General features: G+C 49.7%; 1 protein-coding gene across 2 annotated transcripts in view; it reads right to left on the bottom strand.

Moving 5' to 3' along the window:
* coq8b (coenzyme Q8B) overlaps window positions 1-19,921 on the bottom strand; it is a 31,954-nt gene extending 12,033 nt beyond the window's left edge. For both annotated transcript variants that reach the window (XM_055663611.1, XM_055663612.1), the window contains exons 1-10: window positions 19,845-19,921; window positions 17,318-17,496; window positions 15,814-16,176; window positions 14,940-15,006; window positions 12,969-13,046; window positions 11,112-11,234; window positions 9,558-9,643; window positions 6,797-6,937; window positions 5,259-5,340; window positions 4,264-4,357 (exon numbers count right to left, since the gene is read on the bottom strand). In XM_055663611.1, coding sequence (XP_055519586.1) covers window positions 4,264-4,357; window positions 5,259-5,340; window positions 6,797-6,937; window positions 9,558-9,643; window positions 11,112-11,234; window positions 12,969-13,046; window positions 14,940-15,006; window positions 15,814-16,176; window positions 17,318-17,494 — 1,211 coding nt within the window. In that variant the 5' untranslated portion in view covers window positions 17,495-17,496; window positions 19,845-19,921. The remainder of the gene's footprint in view (window positions 1-4,263; window positions 4,358-5,258; window positions 5,341-6,796; window positions 6,938-9,557; window positions 9,644-11,111; window positions 11,235-12,968; window positions 13,047-14,939; window positions 15,007-15,813; window positions 16,177-17,317; window positions 17,497-19,844) is intronic.
* Between the last annotated feature and the right edge of the window lie 304 nt (window positions 19,922-20,225).

Here is a 20,225-nt window from a genome sequence, read left to right as displayed (position 1 = left end):
AACCACTGTAGGATCACAAGTGGACTCCTGTAGTTGTGATTAGAATGCGTGCACTAGTGTTGCTATTTACATTCTACGGACACAAGCACATATAGCTTGATCTCAATCATCTCCACAGGATTAAATCACTTGCAAATTAACTCAGGCACTTGATTTCTCCTCAACCTGCAACGGAAGATATGACAGGATGGGTGGAAATAAGCATGTGGGTGCATTTGAGGACACAAGGCTAATGAAACACAGCCCTGGGAAGTGAGCTGGTAAACTGAGCTGACGGCACCACCACGTGGTGGAGTGATGAACTGCAGCTCCAGCCCCAGGGAAATGAAGCTAATTCTCCCTTAGGGATTTTGCTAGTGCCCGACTCTTGATGGAAGCATGCCTGTGGGATAGCACTGGGTGGGAAGCCTGTGCGTAGCCCGTTTTACACCCTGAAAACCACCACCTCAATGATACTTAGTCTGTGCTTTGTGTAGTTTAGAGATACAGTGTGGAAACAGACCAGCAATCATAGAAACATAGAAACATAGAAATTAGGTGCAGGAGTAGGCCATTCGGCCCTTCGAGCCTGCACCGCCATTTAATATGATCATGGCTGATCATCCAACTCAGTAGCCCGTACCTGCCGTCTCTCCATACCCCCTGATCCCCTTAGACACAAGGGCCACATCTAACTCCCTCTTAAATAGAGCCAATGAACTGGCCTCAACTACCCTATGTGGCAGAGAGTTCCAGAGATTCACCACTCTCTGTGTGAAAAAAGTTCTTCTCATCTCGGTTTTAAAGGATTTCCCCTTTATCCTTAAACTGTGACCCCTTGTCCTGGACTTCCCCAACATCGGGAACAATCTTCCTGCATCTAGCCTGTCCAACCCCTTAAGAATTTTGTAAGTTTCTATAAGATTCTAAAGGGGCTGTTCTAGAGAGTATAAACCAAGTCTATCCAGTCTTTCTTCATAAGAGTTTGAAAAAATGAATCAGTGTTGAAGACCTCCTTCCTCTATGGCAATAATGTCCTTCCTCAGATTTTGAAGACCAAAAGCTACGCAATACTTCGGGTGTGTGGTTGGACACCGAATAGTGGATAGTGAAGATGATCTCCTTCGACTATGATGAAGACTATCTATGACTACCCTTGATTACCTACGACTAACATGCTGACCTACTACGACTAAACCTACGAGTGAAAAAAGTAGCGATTTTTTTTAATGGCGACCTTTTTTTACTCGCGGGTATTTTTTAACGTTGAAAAAAACCCAACTGAAGTCTCGAGTACGCAGAGACCACTCTCGAGCAGGAAGGAGAGTTACGAAGACCTCCCACGACCTTGTGTCGACCATGCTGCGAGTACGAGTCGAGGGCAAACTCGCCAGAACTCGCGGATTAGGTGGGACATGCCCTTAACACTATTAACACACTAGGGTTTAGACCAAGCCAATTAACCTACAAACCTGTACGTCTTTGGAGAGTGGGAGGAAAGTGAAGATTTTGGAGAAAATCCATGCAATCACGGGGAGAACGTGCAAACTCCGTACTGACAGCACCCGTAGTCGGGATCGAACCCGGGTCTCCGGCGCTGTAAGCGCTGTAAGGCAGCAACTCTACCGCTGCGCCACCGTGCCCGCCCAATGTCGATGATGCTTTATTGTCACATGTACCGAGATACAGAGAAATGCTTTGTCATAGAAGGATACGGTGTGGAAACAGGCCCTTCGCCCCAACTTGCCCACGCCAATGCCAACATGCCCCAGCTACACTAGTCCCACCTGCCTGTGTTCTGTCCATATCCCTCCAGACCTGTCCTATCCATGTACCTGTCTAACTGTTTCTTAAACGTTGGGATAGTCCCAGCCTCAACTACCTCCTCCGGCAGCTTGTTCCATACACCCACCACCCTCTGTGTGAAAAAGTTACCCCTCAGATTCCTATCATAGCTGAAGGAGATCATCTTCACTATCCACTATTCGGTGTCCAATTTTCCCGAAGTTAGTTGTAGCTGGTCTTCAACATAGTTGAAGGAGGTCTTCAACATGACATTTTTTCAAACTCTTCTAAAATCGCCAATTAGGTTGCCCAGGTGGGACAGCCCCTTTAATGAGCGGGGATTGCTGGTCTGTTTCCACACTGTATCTCTAAACTACACAAAGCACAGACTAAGTATCATTGAGGTGGTGGTTTGCCCTTCACCTTGAACCAATGTCCTCTGGTCCTCGATTCCCCTACTCTGGGCAAGAGACTCCGTACGTCTACCCGATCTATTCCTCTCATGATTTTATACACATCATGTATAATCACACATCATGTTTTGCGTACAACCTGATAAAATTGCGTAGGAGACCAACAGTTTCTTTCCAATAACCATCAGTCTCCAGAACCAAAGATAGACACAAAATGATGGAATAACTCAGCGGGACACGCAGCATCTCTGGAGAGAAGGAATGGGTGACGTTTCGGGTCAAGACTAGTCTGAAGAAGGGTCTCGACCCGAAACGTCACCCATTCCTTCTCTCCAGAGATGCTGCCTGTCCCGCTGAGATACTCCAGCACTTTGTGTCTATCTTCAATTTAAGCCAGCATCTGCAGTTCCTTCCTACACAGTCTCCTGAGCCACACTGCATAACACGAACCACATCCTGACCTCACTAACAATCTATGGTGGACTTTAAGCGATTAACTACGTATGTTGGCTATTTGCACAATTACGGTCTGGTTCCGCTGATCATTTATTAATTCTTATTTTTGGTCTATTTCTTTGTTAAGTTGTAATGCCCAACAAAGCTGCAGCAATTAAGAATTTCATTATTCCATTCCAGGTAGATTTGAAAATTAAAATACTCTTGACTTGACTATAATGCCTCCTTCTGCCTCTCTCCCCCATTACAGCTGACCCTTTACGACTAGGCTTACACTAATCTGTCCTAATGGCTTCTTAAGTGGCCTTTTGTCAGCATTTGCCTGCTTCCTTTCTTGTTAAACACCTCGTTACCAGATGAAGTACATTTTTAAATTTAGAGATACAGGGAATTCTTCGTATTGAGTCCGCAGTGAAGATTGATCACTAGCTCTATGTTATCCCGCTGTCTCATCCACTTGAGAGTCAGATAGAGCTCTAGGGGCTAGTGGAGTCAAGGGATATGGGGAGAAGGCAGGCACTGATTGGGGACGATCAGCCATGATCACAATGAATGGCGGTGCTGGCTCGAAGGGCCGAATGGCTTCCTCCTGTACCTATTGTCTATGTTTCTATGTTACATCCAACACACCAGAGATAATTGACAGAGGGCCATTTAACATAAACCTGCACATCTTTGGGATGTGGGAGGAAACCAGAGCACCCGGAGGAAACCCACGCAGTCACAGGGAGAAGGTGCAAACTGCACACGGAGCGGTCTGTAGAAGGGTCTCGACCCAAAACGTCTCCTTTTCGTTTTCTCCAGAGACGCTGCCTGACCTGCTGAGTTACTCCAGAGACAACGAAATGCATTTTGTGTCTAACACCCGAGGTCAGGATCGAAACGGGGTCTCTGGCACTGCGAGGCTGTGGCTCCAAATGCAGCGCCACTGAGAGTTCAGTTTTGAGATACAGCATGGAAACAGGCCCTTCGGCCCACTGAGTCCGTGCCGACCAGTGATCCCCGCACAATCCTACACCCACCAGGGACAATGTTTACATTTACCTAAGCCAATTAACCTACAAACCTGTACGTCTTTGGAATAGAAGCATGGAAACATAGAGAATAGGTGCAGGAGTAGGCCGTTCGGCCCTTCGAGCCTGCACTTCCATTCAATATGATCATGGCTGATCATCCAACTCAGTATCCCGTACCTGCCTTCTCTCCATACCCCCTGATCCCTTTAGCCACAAGGGCCACATCTAACTCCCTCTTAAATATAGCCAATGAACTGTGGCCTCAACTACCCTCTGTGGCAGAGAATTCCACAGATTCACCACTCTCTGTGTGAAAAATGTTTTCTTCGTCTCAGCCCTAAAAGATTTCTCCCTTATCCTTAAACTGTGACCCCTTGTTCTGGATGTGGGAGGAAAGTGAAGATCTTGGAGAAAACCCACGCAGGTCACGGGGACAACGTACAAACTCCGTACAGACAGCACCCGCAGTCGGGATCGAACCCAGATCTCCGGCGTTGCATTCACTGTAAGGCAGCAACTCTACCGCTGTGCCACCGTGACTGCCCATAGATTTTAATAGTGCTGTTCAAAACTCAGCTCTGGTTGTAGAGTGAGTGGGTCCAGATGAATTGTACCTGAATCTCCTGGCACAGGCTGCCTCTCGTATGTAGTCACATTCCCACTCCAGCTCACGTCGCAACACCACAATAGCGCTCTCCGCAAACAGCCCTGCACGGAGAAGAAAGAGACAGAGAGGCAGCAACACAGGCCCTGCTCCTGAACGCAAGCGCAGGAAAGAATCTCAATGGGGGATAGACACAAAATGCTGGAGTAACTCAGCAGTTCAGGCAGCATCTCTGGAGAGACGGAACGGGTGATGTTTCGGGTCGAGACCTTTCTTCAGTCTGAGGAAGGGTCTCGACCCGAAACATCATCCGTTCCTTCTTCAGTCTGAGGAAGGGTCTCGACCCGAAACGTCACCCGTTCCTTCTCTCCAGAGATGCTGCCCGTCCCGCTGAGTTACTCCAGCATTTTGTATGGATCTTTGATTTAAACCAGCATCTGCAGTTGTTTCCTACATATCTCAATGGGGGACATGGAGAGGGGAAGGATTTATAGGAATCGGAGGGTTAACATTTTCCATTCGGGCTGCCACAGGAGATGGTTGAGTTAACATTTAAAATACATTCAGTGGAAGAACTTTTAAAAGACACAAGGATGGGCAAGGGTTGAAGAAGGAACTGCAGATGCTGGAAAATCGAAGGTAGACAAAAATGCTGGAGAAACTCAGCGGGTGCAGCAGCATTTATGGAGCGGTGGAAATAGGCAACGTTTCGGGCCGAAACACTTCTTCAGACTGATGCAGGGTGGGGGGGTCATACAGGTGACCCTGCATCAGTCTGAAGAAGGGTTTCAGCCCGAAACGTTGCCCATTTCCTTCGCTGCACACCCGCTGAGTTTCTCCAACATCTTTGTCTATCTGGGAAAGGGTTGAGAGGGATATGGGCAAAACATGGACAAACGGAACCTGCGTAGATGGGATATTTTGGTCGGCATGGCCAAGTCGGGCCGAAGGGCCTGTGTCCGTGCCGCATGAATCCGTGACTATCGCGCTATGTCTCTGCTTTACCTTCGGGCAGAGAGATGCTCATTTTCAACACCGACAGCAGGTTCTCAACGTCACTCTTGATGCTTTGAGCGATTCCTGGATACTGAGGAGACGGAGCAGACAGCACGGACACAGTTAATGAAGGAACCAGAGCAACAACTACAATGCGGACAGCTATATTCTGCACTCAATGCTGGAGTAACTCAGCGGGTGAGGCGGCATCTCTGGAGAAGAGGAATGTAGGGTCTCGACCCGAAACGTCAGCCATTCCTTCTCTCCAGAGATGCTGCCTCACCCACTGAGTTACTCCAGCATTTTGTGTCTACCTTTGATTTAAACCAGCATTGCAGTTCTTTCCTACATATATATTCTGCATTCTTTCCTACACACATATTCTGCACTCTGCACTCTGTATCCTCCTCTTTGCTCCACCTATTGTACTTGAGTTCGACTTGATTGTATTTTTGTACAGTAGTATCTGATCTTCTTGGACAGTATGCAGGACAAAACTCTTCACTGGTTGACACAAGATGCCGGAGTAACTCAGCGGGGACAGGCAGCATCTCTGGAGAGAAGTGATGTGGTGACATGTCAGGCCAATAGACAATAGGTGCAGGAGGAGGCCATTCGGCCCTTCGAGCCAGCACCCCCATTCAATGTGATCATGGCTGATCATCCCCAATATTAGACAATAGACCCTCGAGACCATAGAGTCCCACTGACCAAACGTTGACCCAGACCTGAATTAAAGTTGCTGAGAGCAATTGCGGCATTGGCAATAATCAAAGATGGCATCTCATCCCACCAAGGCCAATAGACAATAGGTGCAGGAGGAGGCCATTCGGCCCATCGAGCCTGCACCGCCATTCAATATGATCATGGCTGATCATCCAACTCAGTATCCCGTACCTGCCTTCTCTCCATACCCCCTGATCCCCTTAGCCACAAGGGCCACATCCAACTCCCTCTTAAATATAGCCAATGAACTGGCCTCAACTACCCTCTGTGGCAGAGAGTTCCAGAGATTCACCACTCTCTGCGTGAAAAAAGTTCTTCCCATCCCCATAGATGTATTCAAGAGAGAGTTATATTTAGCTCTGAGGGCTAAAGGAGTCAAGGGATATGGGGTGAAAGCAGGAACGTGCTACTGATTTTGGATGATCAGCCATGATCATATTGAATGGCAGCACTGGCTCAAAGGGTCGAATAATAATAATAATAATAATAATAATAATCTTATTTATATAGCACAATTTAGTCAACTTGCATTGACCCCAAAGTGCTTCACATAATTACATTACATTTACACACAGGCAAAGGTGGGTGAAGTGTCTTGCCCCAAGGACACAACGACAGTATGCACTCCAAGCGGGATTCGAACCGGCTACCTTCCGGTCGCCAGCCGAACACTTAGCCCATTGTGCCATCTGTCGTCCCACTGAGAATGGCCTACTCCTGCACATATTTTCTATGTTTATCCCACCAAGACCACCGATACAGAAGATGGAATCCTACCCCATCCACTTGAGTTGTCCACTGCCAAACAAGCATGGAGTTACCTGGATCTTGATGGCCACCTCGCGGCCATCTTTCAGCTCCCCGTGGTGCACCTGCCCGATGGAGGCAGCAGCGAACGGCCTCTCCTCAAACACCGCCAGCTTGTCTCGCCAGTCCGGGCCCAGCTCCACGTTCAGGACCTTCTGTGTGAAGACCATTGAAGACGTTGGTTCGATTCACCAATCCCTCACAAGATTCAGATTCAATTTTAATTGTCATTGTCAGTGTACAGTACAGAGACAACGAAATGCATTTAGCATCTCCCTGGAAGAGCGACATAGCAAACGATTTGCATAAATAATAATAAGTGTCCGGGGGGGGGGTGGTGATTGGCAGTCACCGAGGTACGTTGTTGAGTAGAGTGACAGCCGCCGGAAAGAAGCTGTTCCTCGACCTGCTGGTTCGGCAATGGAGAGACCTGTAGCGCCTCCCGGATGGTAGGAGGGTAAACAGTCCATGGTTGGGGTGGGAGCAGTCCTTGGCGATGCTGAGCGCCCTCCGCAGACAGCACTTCCTTTGGACAGACTCAATGGAGGGGAGCGAGGAACCGGTGATGCGTTGGGCAGTTTTCTCCACCCTCTGCAATGCCTTCCGGTCGGAGACAGAGCAGTTGCCATACCATACTGTGATACAGTTGGTAAGGATGCTCTCGATGGTGCAGCGGTAGAAGTTCACCAGGATCTGAGGAGACAGATGGACCTTCTTCAGTCTCCTCAGGAAGAAGAGACGCTGATGAGCCTTCTTGATCAAGTGTCCAAGGTGTGAAAACGCACACGTCCAGACAACGTTACAAGCAACTGAACCATCCTGGAGGCTGCAGCGAATCGCTCGGTCAGCTGACAAGGTTGTTGGCTGCAACCTTCCCCCTCCATCGACGAACTACAAGTACACTACAAGGGCCAGGAAGCGAGCGGGCAAGATCATCTCTGACCCCTCTCACCCTGGCCACAAACTCTTTGAATCACTTCCCTCTGGAAGGCAACTCCGGACTGTCAAAGCTGCCTCAGCCAGACATAAAAACAGCTTTTTTTTCCCCACGAGTAGTTGCTCTACTCAATAACCAAAAGTCTGTAGCCTCCTTTTGCTCTGGTATTTAATTCAATTCACATGTTTAAACTATAATGTTTTATTCTTAATGTAGTATGTTTTATTCTTAATTGTTTACTGTATATCGTGTTGTAACTGGCGAGCAGAGCACCAAGGCAAATTCCTTGTACATGCACAGACTTGGCCAATAAACGTATTCAAACTCAAACTACCACAGCCAGAGAGCAGTGTTGAATGTTTACACCTTCAACAGCCCCCACTATCTTTGGGAATGGATCGTTAAAACCTCCCACTGTCCGAGCCAAAGACCCTACAGCGAGCAAGATAGCCCACTCGATGAAAAAGACGTTGTACGGTCGTGGGCAGATTCGTGGGTGATTTTCGGCCCCATTTCCGTAACCGGTTACGGAAACATCCTCGTAGAAATCAAACTTCTTTGGTAAAAATCTTCTCATTTTCAGAATTTTAATTTATTAACACAAACTGTTCCCCCGCAACGTTGATTACACTGTGAGTCGGGTCGGGTCGGGTTACTGAAATGGATGAAAAAAAGGCCCACGTTCCGCTCCGTTGCGTACTACACGTCAGCCCATTGCATTTAGCAGGAGTGGTCTATAGGATCTTTGGTCCGAGCAACCTCTCCCACATGCAAAATCTAACCTTTTTAGAACGTTTTTCAAACGCTTTGAATGAGTGCAGAGAACAATTTCTTCGCTCGGAGGATTGTGAAGCTTTGCGAAATATCTAGCAGTGGGCCTTGAAGGAACGGCTGCCAAGTATTTCAAGGTTGAAAATGGCAACATTTACCACGTTCAGTCGCCGTGCAGAGACAGAAGTCTTTTGTGCTCCGTGTACAAAGAAGTGTCAAACTCAAGAGTCAGACACCAAGATGGGGGAGGGGAAGGGGGAAAGAGTTGCTAAGAAACTGCCTGCCGCTGTAAGAGATGGGATAACACAATTTAGGGTGGCGTGGTGGCGCAGCGGTAAATCTTATTGCCCCTGTCCCACTTAGGAAACCTGAACGGAAACCTCTGGAGACTTTGTGCCCCACCCAAGGTTTCCGTGAGGTTCCCGGAGGTTTTTGTCAGTCTCCCTACCTGCTTCCACTACCTGCAACCTCCTGCAACCACCTGCCACCTCCGGGAACCGCACGGAAACCTTGGGTGGGGCGCAAAGTCTCCAGAGGTTTCCGTTCAGGTTTCCTAAGTGGGACGGGGGCATTTACAATGCTTGCAGCGCCAGAGACGGGGGTTCAATCCCAACTACGGGTGCAGTGTATCGGAGTTAGTACGTTCTCCCCGTGACCAGCGTGGGATTTTCCCGAAATCCTCCCACGCTCCAAAGACGTACAGGTTTGTCGGTTAATTGGCTTGGGTTTGTATACTTGGTTGAAGTGTAAATTGTTCCTAGCGTGTGATGGATAGTGTTAATGTGCGGGGATCGCTGGTCGGCACGGACTCAGTGGGTCGAAGGGCCTGCTTTGGCGCTGCATCTCTAAACTAAAAGAATAAGCTAAACATTTCAACTTATAGAAGGCCACAAGAACACGGTGTACGTGTTAAACAAAACATGTCTTTAGTCAGAGGGTGGTGAATCTGTGGAATTCATTGCCACTGAAGACTGTGGAAGCCAAGTCAGTGGATATATTTTGAGCAGAGCTGACAGATTCTTGAAGTGCTATTTTTCCACGTAACGGGGATAGGAATCTGTTCTCACCATCGTCTGCGATGCCGGCATGAAGTCGGCACTCTGTCGTACTCGTTCAAAGATCTTCTGGAGCTGGGGGTTGATGAAGCTATTGTCTGCACACACAGAAAGTTTATTAAGTTTAAAAAAAAGTTTTTGTTAGTTTTAGATCTTATAGAGGCGTGTAAAATCACGAGGGGAATAGATTGGACGGATGTAGAGTTTCTTGCCCTTAATCTACACGTCTTTGGGATGTGGGAGGAAACGCAACGGGGAGAACGTGCAAACTCCACATGGACAGCACCAGAGGACCCATCTCTCTGACGGTGTGAGGCAGAGGATCTGCCAGCTGCACCACTTAGCCACCCTAGATCAGCTAAATGAATTAAATGCAGACTAGAAATTTAGTCTATCTTTTGTAGACTAGAAGATATTGTAGACAGAAGATATTTGGCCTGGTAGATATTCGCCAGGCCAAAGCTGACCAAGGCCAGCATTCGGCCATCCCAACCACTGTCCACCCAGATTAACCTGGTCCTGACCAGGTCCCATCACAGTCTACCCCACCCTGACTCAAACTTGCCCACCCAACCTAAGTCATAAGGCCATAAGTGGAATTAGGTCATTTGGCCCATCAAGTCTACTCCGCCATTCAATCATGTCTGATCTATCTTTCCCTCTTAACTCCATTAAACACTTTTTCTCACAGAGAGTGGTGAGTCTGTGGAATTCTCTGCCTCAGAGGGCGGTGGAGGCCGGTTCTCTGGATACTTTCAAGAGAGAGCTAGATAGGGCTCTTAAAGATAGCGGAGCCAGGGGATATGGGGAGAAGGCAGGAACGGGGTACTGATTGGGGATGATCAGCCATGATCACATTGAATGGCGGTGCTGGCTCGAAGGGCCGAATGGGCTCTACTCCTGCACCTATTGTCTATTGTCCTGCTTTCTCCCCATAACCCGATACCGGTACTGATCAAGAATCTATCTATCTCTGCCTTAAAAATATCCATTGACTTGGCCTCCACAGCCATCTGTGGCAATGATCTTCCACAGATTCACTACTCTGTGCCTAAAGAAATTCCTCCTCATCTCCTTCCAAAAGGAAGGTCAAGTCAAGTCACATTTATTTATATAGCACATTTAAAAAACAACTCTTGCTGGCCAAACTGCTTTACAAAGTCCTTTCATTTTGAGCCTATGACCTCTGGTCCTGATACCTCTCGACCCCATTCTCCTGCCTTCGCCCTGTAATCTTTTGACACCCTGAATGGGGATGAGATGCTGTGCCCGGACATAACTGGAAGGGCCGAATGGCCTCCTCCTGCACCTATTTTCTATGTTTCTATGAGCAGGCAGTCAGGGAGAGAGCAGCAGCGAGGTTAAGGGGGAGTTAGATGTGGCCCTTGTGGCTAAAGGGATCAGGGGGTATGGAGAGAAGGCAGGGATGGGATACTGAGTTGGATGATCAGCCATGATCATATTGAATGGCGGTGCAGTACAGGCTCGAAGGGCCGAATAGCCTACTCCTGCACCTATGTTCTATGTTTAAGAGAGAGGATGTATGCAGAGTGGGAGCTCACTCACCCTGAATGCTCAGCATTTGCCCGATTTTCAGTGCCGCTCCACGCACTTTGCACAGGGTGTCGACAATCCGCTCAGCGTTTGCCTCGGAGAGGAAGGGGTTGGAGTCAAGGAGTGCTTCACTGTCTGCGGTGACACAGGAGCATCAACTGTCAGGAGACTTACATTGTCATATTTGCCAACAGCAGAACAATGAAACTCTTACTTGCAACGGCATAAAGGCCCTGTTAATACAATCCTATAAATATATAAAGAAAAAAAATCAATCATTTAATAACCACAATGGGGTGGTCACGGTGGCGCAGCGGTAGAGTTGCTGCCTTACAGCCCTTGCAGCGCCGGAGACCCGGGTTCGATCCCGACTAAGGGCGCTGTCTGTACGGAGTTTGCACGTTCTCCCCGTGACCTGCGTGGGTTTTCTCCAAGATCTTCGGTTTCCTCCCACACCGCAAAGGTGTACAGGTTTGTAGTTTAATTTGCTTTGTGTTTGTGTAAATTGTCCCTAACATGTGTCGGATAGTGTAGTAGTGTGCAGGGATGGCAGGGATGGCTGGTCGGTGCAGACCCGGTGGGCCGAAGGGCCTGTTTCCGCGCTGTATCTCTAAACAAAACCAAGAACTAAATTATATACAAGAGGAAAGAAACCCAAAATTCTTCGTGCAGCCAAAGATAGTTTGTAGATCATTTGGAGACACAAGGAACTGCAGATGCTGGTTTACCAAAAAAAAAGACACAAAGTGCTGGAGTAACTCAGTGGCTCTGGTAGCATCTCCAGAGAGCATGGACAGGTGACGTTTTAGGTCAAAACCTTGAAAAAACTCAAAAAAGGTCTTGGCCCGAAACGTCACCTATCCACATTCTCTGGAGATGCTGCCTGACTCAATGAGTTACTCCACCACTTTGTGTCTTTTTCTTAGTTTAATTATCATATGCACCAACAAATTCTTACTTGCAGCAGCATAACAGGCCTATTAACACAACACATATAGACAATAAATGTTCAGCATAACTGCAATAATTTAATAACCACAATATGAGCAAAAACACCAGAGAATTTAGTGCAACCCAAAGCAGTCCATCCAAGTTCATACAGAGAGCTGGAGTAACTCAGTGGGTCAGGCAACACCTCCCTACTATCCAGAGATGCTGTATTTTGTGTCTGTCTTTGGTTTAAACCAGCGTCTGCAGTTCTTTCCTACACATCTGCAGTTCCTTCCGACACATCTCAGGAGGACGTACTGAGTTGGAACCCATCGTTCCTAACTGTCACTGTATGTCATGTTGTCACTTGCGGGCAGAGCACCAAGGCAAATTCCTTGTATGTGAATACTTGGCCAATAAACTTAATTCATCTTCAGACTGACCCGCTGAGCTACTCCAGCACCCTATCTTAAAAAGAAACCCTTCTTTGCACTCCTTCCAGCTTAATGGTCTCCATGAAGAGCTGGAGAATTGTCAGCCAACAGCTCCAACAGTTTGCTCGGAGGCAATAGTGCCAAGAAACTACAGGTCTCTCCGTTGCCGAACCAGCAGGTCGAGGAACAGCTTCTTCCCGGCGGCTGTCACTCTACTCAACAACGTACCTTGGTGACTGCCAATCACCACCCCCCCCGGACACTTATTATTATTTATTCAAACCATTTGCTATGTCGCTCTTCCAGGGAGATGCTAAATGCATTTCGTTGTCTCTGTACTGTACACTGACAATGACAATTAAATTGAATCTGAATCTGATCTGATCTGAATCTGAAGATGCAAGAATTGATCACTGTACGTCATGATGTTACATGCGAGCGGAGCACCAAGGCAAATTCCTTGTATGTGTACATACTTGGCCAATAAACCTATTCAAGAGCTCACCGTTTGATTTCTGTCTTCCTTTCAATGAACTTTTGGCTACTTCTGCCAAGGCACCGATCCCCAAACTCACTGCCAAACCTGTCAACAGAAGTACACGGATTTAGGTTTAGGCTTATTATTGTCTGTGGATTGTCACCTTGTCGTGGTGGAGAAGCTTGCATGGACCCGAGATCCTGAGAGCGATGCCGTCTGGAGCTACGCTCCTGGTAGGGCCACCCATGGCGGTAAGGTTGAGAGGGAAGTCTCTGACAAAGAGCAATCCCACCAGGACCTTAAAGGCGGAGGATGATGGATGACCTTAGTGGAGCGTCACAACGGCTGGGAAGGTGGATGAATAGGGTCTCCGGTCGGCTTGGACTCCATGCCACTGGATCCTGACCCAGATCTGTCAAGGACTGTGTGTGGGGTGGCTGTCTGTGCACCAGTCTCCCCACGTTAAACAAAGTCACGCACAGGCGTCCTCCATATAGGGAATAGCACCCTGGAGACATCCATGCTCAGCTATCACCAAACGGGGCCTAAAAGATATTATTGTCGCATGTGGCGAGGTAGAGTGAAAGGTTTTGTCTTGCATGCTGTGGGCGATACACAGTGATGCAGCTGGTAGAGTTGCTGCCTCACAGCGTCACAGACCCAGGTTTGATGATGACCTTGGGTGCTATCTTTGTGGAGTTTGTACGTTCTCTCTGGGACCTCCGGGTGCTTCGGTTTCCTCCCACATCCCAAAGGCGCGCGGGTTTGTAGGTTAATCGGCCCTCTGTAAATTGCCCGATCACACTAGTTCTGGGTTGTCCCACTCTCTCATCTACGAGCAGTTTACACAGGCCCATTAACCTACAAACCCGCTCATCGTTGGCATGTGGCGGGAAACCGGAGTGCCTGTTGAGCCACACGGCCACAGGGAGACGATGCAAGCTCCTCACAGACAGCACCAGAGGTCGGGATCGAACCCATGTCTCTGGCGCTGTGAGGTAGCTGCCCTACCCGCCGTTGGTCTCCAAATCTGAGGAAGGACATTCTTGCCATAGAGGGAGTGCAGAGAAGGTTCACCAGACTGATTCCTGGGATGTCAGGACTGTCTTATGAAGAAAGACTGGATAGACTTGGTTTATACTCTCTAGAATTTAGAAGATTGAGAGGGGATCTTATAGAAACTTACAAAATTCTTAAGGGGTTGGACAGGCTAGATGCAGGAAGATTGCTCCCGATGTTGGGAAAGTCCAGGACAAGGGGTCACAGCTTAAGGATAAGGGGGAAATCCTTTAAAACCAAGATGAGAAGAACTTTTTTCACACAGAGAGTGGTGAATCTCTGGAACTCTCTGCCACAGAGGATAGTTGAGGCCAGTTCATTGGCTATATTTAAGAGGGAGTTAGATGTGGCCCTTGTGGCTAAGGGGATCAGGGGGTATGGAGAGAAGGCAGGTACGGGATACTGAGTTGGATGATCAGCCATGATCGTATTGAATGGCGGTGCAGGCTCGAAGGGCCGAATGGCCTACTCCTGCACCTAATTTCTATGTTTCTATGTTTCTACCACATAGAAAATGTCCTGGTGCTCTAGGACTGAATAAAGTCAATGTCAAGCACGTGGTGAGTTTAGAAGGTTGAGGGGGGACTTCATTGAAACTTACAGAATAATGAAAGGCATAGATAGAGTGGATGTGGAGAGGATGTTTCCACTGGTGGGAGAGTCTAGGACCAGAGGGCACAGCCTCAGAATTAAAGGGCGCTCTTTTAAGAAGGAGGCCAGGAGGAACCTCTTTAGTCAGAGGGTGGTGAATCTGTGGATCTCATTGCCACAGAGGGCTGTGGAGGCCAAGTCAGTGGATGTTTTTTAAGGCAGAGATAGACACACTCTTGATTAGAACGGGTGTCAAGGGTTATGGGGGAGAAGGCAGGAGAATGGGATTAGGAGGCAGAGATCAGCCTCGATTGAATGGCGGAGTGGTCTCGATGGAACGTGGCTCACCTCCGAAGTTGGCCAGCCGACTGATTCGCGACGATGGTACTTTTCTTTCACGAGCTCGGTCGCTTAACTGGGGAAAAAAAAAATAAACAGAATTACAATGATAGATGTAAAGTCGTAACGAACTGGACTTTTCCATCAAAGTTTATTCCTCCCTGAAACTGCTCAGGCGGTTAGGGTTGTCAAACTGAAGACAGACACAAAATGCTGGAGTAACTCCGCGGGACAGGCAGCATCCCTGGAGAGAAGGAATGGGTGACGTTTTAGGTCGAGGCTCTTCTTAAAACTTCGACCCAAAATGTCGTCACCCATTCCTTCTGTCCAGAGACGCCAACTGTCCCGCTGAGTTACTCCAGCATTTTGTGTCTATCTTTGGTGTAAATCAGCTAAATGGGAAGGAATGAACTGCAGATGCTGGTTTAAACCAAAGGCCCCTGTCCCACTTAGGAAACCTGAACGGAAACCTCTGGAGACTTTGCGCCCCATCCAAGGTTTCCGTGCGGTTCCCGGAGGTTGCAGGTGGTTGCAGGAGGTTGCAGGTAGTTGAAACAGGTAGAGAGAGTGACAAAAACCTCCGGGAACCGCACGGAAACCTTGGGTGGGGCACAAAGTCTCCAGAGGTTTCCGTTCAGGTTTCCTAAGTGGGACAGGGACATAAGAAACAAAAAAGCTGGAGGAACTCAGCAGGTCAGGCTGCATCTATGGAGAACAGGGATAGGTGACATTTCGGATCAAGACGCCACTTGGATTCAATGACATGAGAAGATGTGGATAGTGGAAGGGTAATTTAGCTACAGATGTGGCACGATCTTGTTGAGTGGTGGGACAAGACTGAACGAGGTCCTGTTCCAGCAGGTACTGTACACAGTGGGCTTACTATTTGCCTTGGTCCTTTGGTTTGACTCCACTTGTCTCTGTGTTGTTTGTTGTCCCTGGCCTTGGCGATGTCTTCGGGAGTCAGACCCCTGACCGAGGTCTCCTCGTGGAAGCTCCGGGTCTGCCCCACCCCGGGGCCCGCTGGCCCCGCAAAGTCCTGGCTGCCGGCCTTGAATCCGCCCGTGTGGTACGGGGTGGCGCCACCTCTCCGCGCCCCTCGAGCATCGGACGGTCTCTCCCGGTGCCCTCCCGCTGTGTCTCCGGCAGAATACTCAGGAGCCATCTCCGACGCCAGGTTCCACTGCGAAGCATCATCTTCCTCCGGGAAAGGAGTCGGCTCCTCTTTGAACTCGCGGACCCCACGCTGAAAGTGAAGAGCAACAGAGGACGTGACGAGAAGACAAAATACAAGCCAGGATGCTTAGCAGTGGAAGGTAGGGATGAGGAGCTGGAGCTGGAGAGGGTGAAGGTGAGGGTGGGTGAAGGTGGAAGGGGAATGAGGATGGGGATGACGGTGATGATATATATGATATGCCATTTATTGTCACTATTGACATGAAACTGAAAGCTGCTCGTACCCAGTGCATACATACTGCACAAAAAAACAAGAGACAGAAAAACACAAGAGGACGATGGGGGGGGGGAATAGGTGTACAAATTCTGCGGCGCTACATTCATATATAAATATATACAGATGGAAGTCCGTGTTGGGCGGTGTAGTCAGTGCATGTGTGAATTTGAATTTATAGTAGATATAATTCTCGGAAAGCAACTATTCCTGAGTCTGTTTGTCCTGGATTTGATGCACCTATAGCGCCTTCCAGAGGGCAGCAGGTCGAACAGTCCAAACGCAGGATGGGAGCTGTCTTTGATGATCTTCTTTGCCCTGCTAAGGCAGCGGGAGGTGTAGATGATGGTGGGGATGGGGGCTGAAGGTGAGTGAAAGTAGACACAAAATGCTGGAGAAACTCAGCGGGTGAGGCAGCATCTATTGAGAGAAGGAATTGGCGACGTTTCGGGTCTCGATCCAAAACCTCGCCAATTCCGTCTCTCCATAGACGCTGCCTCACCTGCTGAGTTTCTCCAGCATTTTGTGTCAACCTTCCATTTTACCAGCATCTGCTGTTGTTAAAGGTAAAGTGAAGGAGGGTTGGGGACATGGACGGGGATGAGGGTGAAGTTGGGGAGGGGGGTGAGAGCAGGGTAATGGGTGGGGGTTGGGAGATGGAGGTTGGAAGTGAACGTGAAGGTGGAGATGGGGCGGTGGAAGGATGAGGGTTAGTGTGGGGGGTGTAGATGGGGATTGTTGGATGGAGGGGGTGGTGGTGGATGGGAGGGTGTGCGTGTGGGTGGGGAGTGAGAGTGGGGTAAAGGGGGCTGAAGCTGGGGAGGGGGTGAGCGAGTGTGAGTGGGTGGTGGGAGGGGACGAAGGAGATGGGACGGGGAGGTGATGGGGGAGGGGTACGGGGGTGTGGGACACGGGGAAAAGAGACGCCACACGTTACCTCACTTGCCACGAGCAGCGAGCTGATGCATTGCTCTGCAGAGACCTGCAGCCTCTTCAGCCCGTCACCCAGCACAGAGTTGCAGACAGCGAACCGCAGCTGGTCCCCCTGCGTGTCTGCAATGGCCTTCCCCACCCGTGCAGCACCCCGCAGAACACTGAGAGTTTCGCTCCACATCTCTGCAGCCAAAGAGCAGGCGCTGGGTTAAAATCAGAGTCACACATGATGGACACAGGCCTTTCGGCCCAACCCGTCCATGATAGCCCATCTAACCTCATCCCACCGGCCCGCATTTGGCCCACATCCCTCCAAACCTTTCTCATCCATGTAAGTAAATACATTTATTGGCCAAGTATTCACATACAAGGAATTTGCCTTGGTGCTCTGCCCACAAGTAACAACATGACATACAGTGACAGTTACAAATGACTCAGAAAACACTAAACATTAATAATACTAAAACATTAATGATAAAACACCATTGATCAAGCATGTGAACCAACAAAATACCAGATTAAAGGGAGGCTACAGATTTTTGGCTGTTGAGTAATGCAACTACTCGTGGATAAAAGCTGTTTTCATGTCTGGCTGTAGCAGCTTTGACAGTCCGGAGTCGCCTTCCAGAGGGAAGTGGTTCAAAGAGTTTGTGGCCAGGGTGAGAGGGGCCAGAGATGATCTTGCCCGCTCGCTTCCTGGCCCTTGTAGTGTAAGTACCTGTCCAAGTGTACTTTAAAGGCTGCTACAGTACCTGCCTCAACAGCCTCCTCTGGTAGATGTGGAAGTGTGTGAGTGTACTGGGTGTTGAAGGGAAACCAGGACGGGCTAGGCTGCATGCCAGCCTGGTGCTTGAGCAGAACTGGAGGCCATTCAGCCCAACGAGGCTGTCATGTCATTCTGAGCCTGCACACTCAAGGGGACTAGTGTTCCGTAGTGTTCACACTCATGGGGAGTGGTGAACAACTGTGCTCATACTCTCAGGGACCAGTGATCAACAGTGTTCACACTGAAGAGGGGACGTGAACAACAATGCTCACACTCACGGGGACTGGTGAACAAGTGCTCGCACTCACAGGGACTTATGAACAGTGGAGCTCACACTCATGGGGACTTGTGAACACCAGTGCTCACACTCAGTGACTGAACACCTCACACTCATGGGGACTTGTGAACAACAGTGCTCACACTCACAGGGACTGGTGAACAAGTGCTCACACTCACGGGGACTGGTGAACGACAGTGCTCACACTCCCAGTGACCAGTGAACACCAGTGCTCACACTCACAGTGACTGGTGAACACTAGTGGTCACACTCATGGGAACTTGTGAACAACAATGCTCACACTCACAGGGACTGGTGAACAAGTGCTCACACTCACGCGGACTGGTGAACAAGTGCGCACACTGACAGGGGCCAGAGAACGGTGCTCACACTGACGGGAACTGGTGAACAACAGTATTCACACTCGGGGGGGGGCTCTGAGCCACAGTGCTCACACTCACAACGATATTCACACCAGTCCTTGCTCACTTATAGTGATCATCTCTTCTCACACTCTCGCAGGGTCTTCCCCATTCACACTCACCCGGACCCCCCCCCCTTACCTTTGCTCACACTCACAGGGACCCCCTCATTGCTCACACTCACAGTGACCCCCTCACTGCTCACACTCACAGTGACCCCCTCATTGCTCACACTCACAGTGACCCCCTCACTGCTCACACTCACAGTGACCCCCTCACTGCTCACACTCACATTGACCCCCTCATTGCTCACACTCAGTGACCCCCTCACTGCTCACACTCAGTGACCCCCTCATTGCTCACACTCAGTGACCCCCTCGCTGCTCACACTTCACTGTGACCTCCCTCACTGCTCACACTCACAGTGACCCCCTCGCTGCTCACACTTACTGTGACCCCTCACTGCCCACACTTACAGCTCACTCACAGTGACCCCCTCACTGCTCACACTCACAGCTCACACTCAGTGACCCCCTCACTGCTCACACCTCACACTCACAGTGACCCCCTCACTGCTCACACTCACAGTGACCTGCTCACACTCACAGTGACCCCCTCGCTGCTCACACTCACAGTGACCCCCTCATAGCTCACACTCACAGTGACCCCTCACTGCTCACACTCAGTGACCCCCTCATGCTCACACTCACCCCCTCGCTGCTCACACTCAGTGACCCCTCACTGCTCACACTCATTGACCCTCTCATTGCTCACACTCACAGCTCACACTCACAGTGACCCCCTCACTGCTCACACTCACAGCTCACACTCACAGTGACCCACTCACTGCTCACACTCAGACCCACTCACTGCTCACACTCAGTGACCCCTCACTGCTCACACTCACAGACTCCTTACTCCTCCATCACCAGGACACACAAACTCCCCCCACTTGCTTTACAAACGCTTATTGACACCGACAAGGCCCCGGCCCTGCAGCCGCGCCCCGGCCTTTCCCAGCCCGGTGCCCGCTCTCCCGCTGCCCTCCCCCGGGGGCCGCCGCTACCTGCGCTCCCGGCGCCGCCGCCTCGCTCCACCAGGCCTCGCCTTGTCCCGCCCCCGGACGTCTCCTTCCTCCAATCACCGCATTGAATGACTAGTCCCGCCCACTACTGAGCGACGTCTCCCTCCTCCAATCACATCACGCTATTAGAAGTCCCGCCCATCACTGAGCGACGTCTCCTTCCTCCAATCACATCACGCCATTAGAAGTCCCGCCCCCGCTCTAGCACTGACTGACGTCTCCTTCCTCCAATCACATCACGCTATTAGATGTCCCGCCCCCGCTCTAGCACTGAATGACGTCTCCCTCCTCCAATCACATCACGCTATTAGAAGTCCCGCCCACCACTGAGCGACGTCTCCCTCCTCCAATCACATCACGCTA

This window comes from Leucoraja erinacea, chromosome 38 (assembly GCF_028641065.1).
Source record: "Leucoraja erinacea ecotype New England chromosome 38, Leri_hhj_1, whole genome shotgun sequence".
In the NCBI taxonomy this organism is placed as follows: Eukaryota; Metazoa; Chordata; class Chondrichthyes; order Rajiformes; family Rajidae; genus Leucoraja; species Leucoraja erinaceus.
Note: the sequence above shows the minus strand (reverse complement) of the source record. Positions and strands in the feature narration are given on the sequence as shown.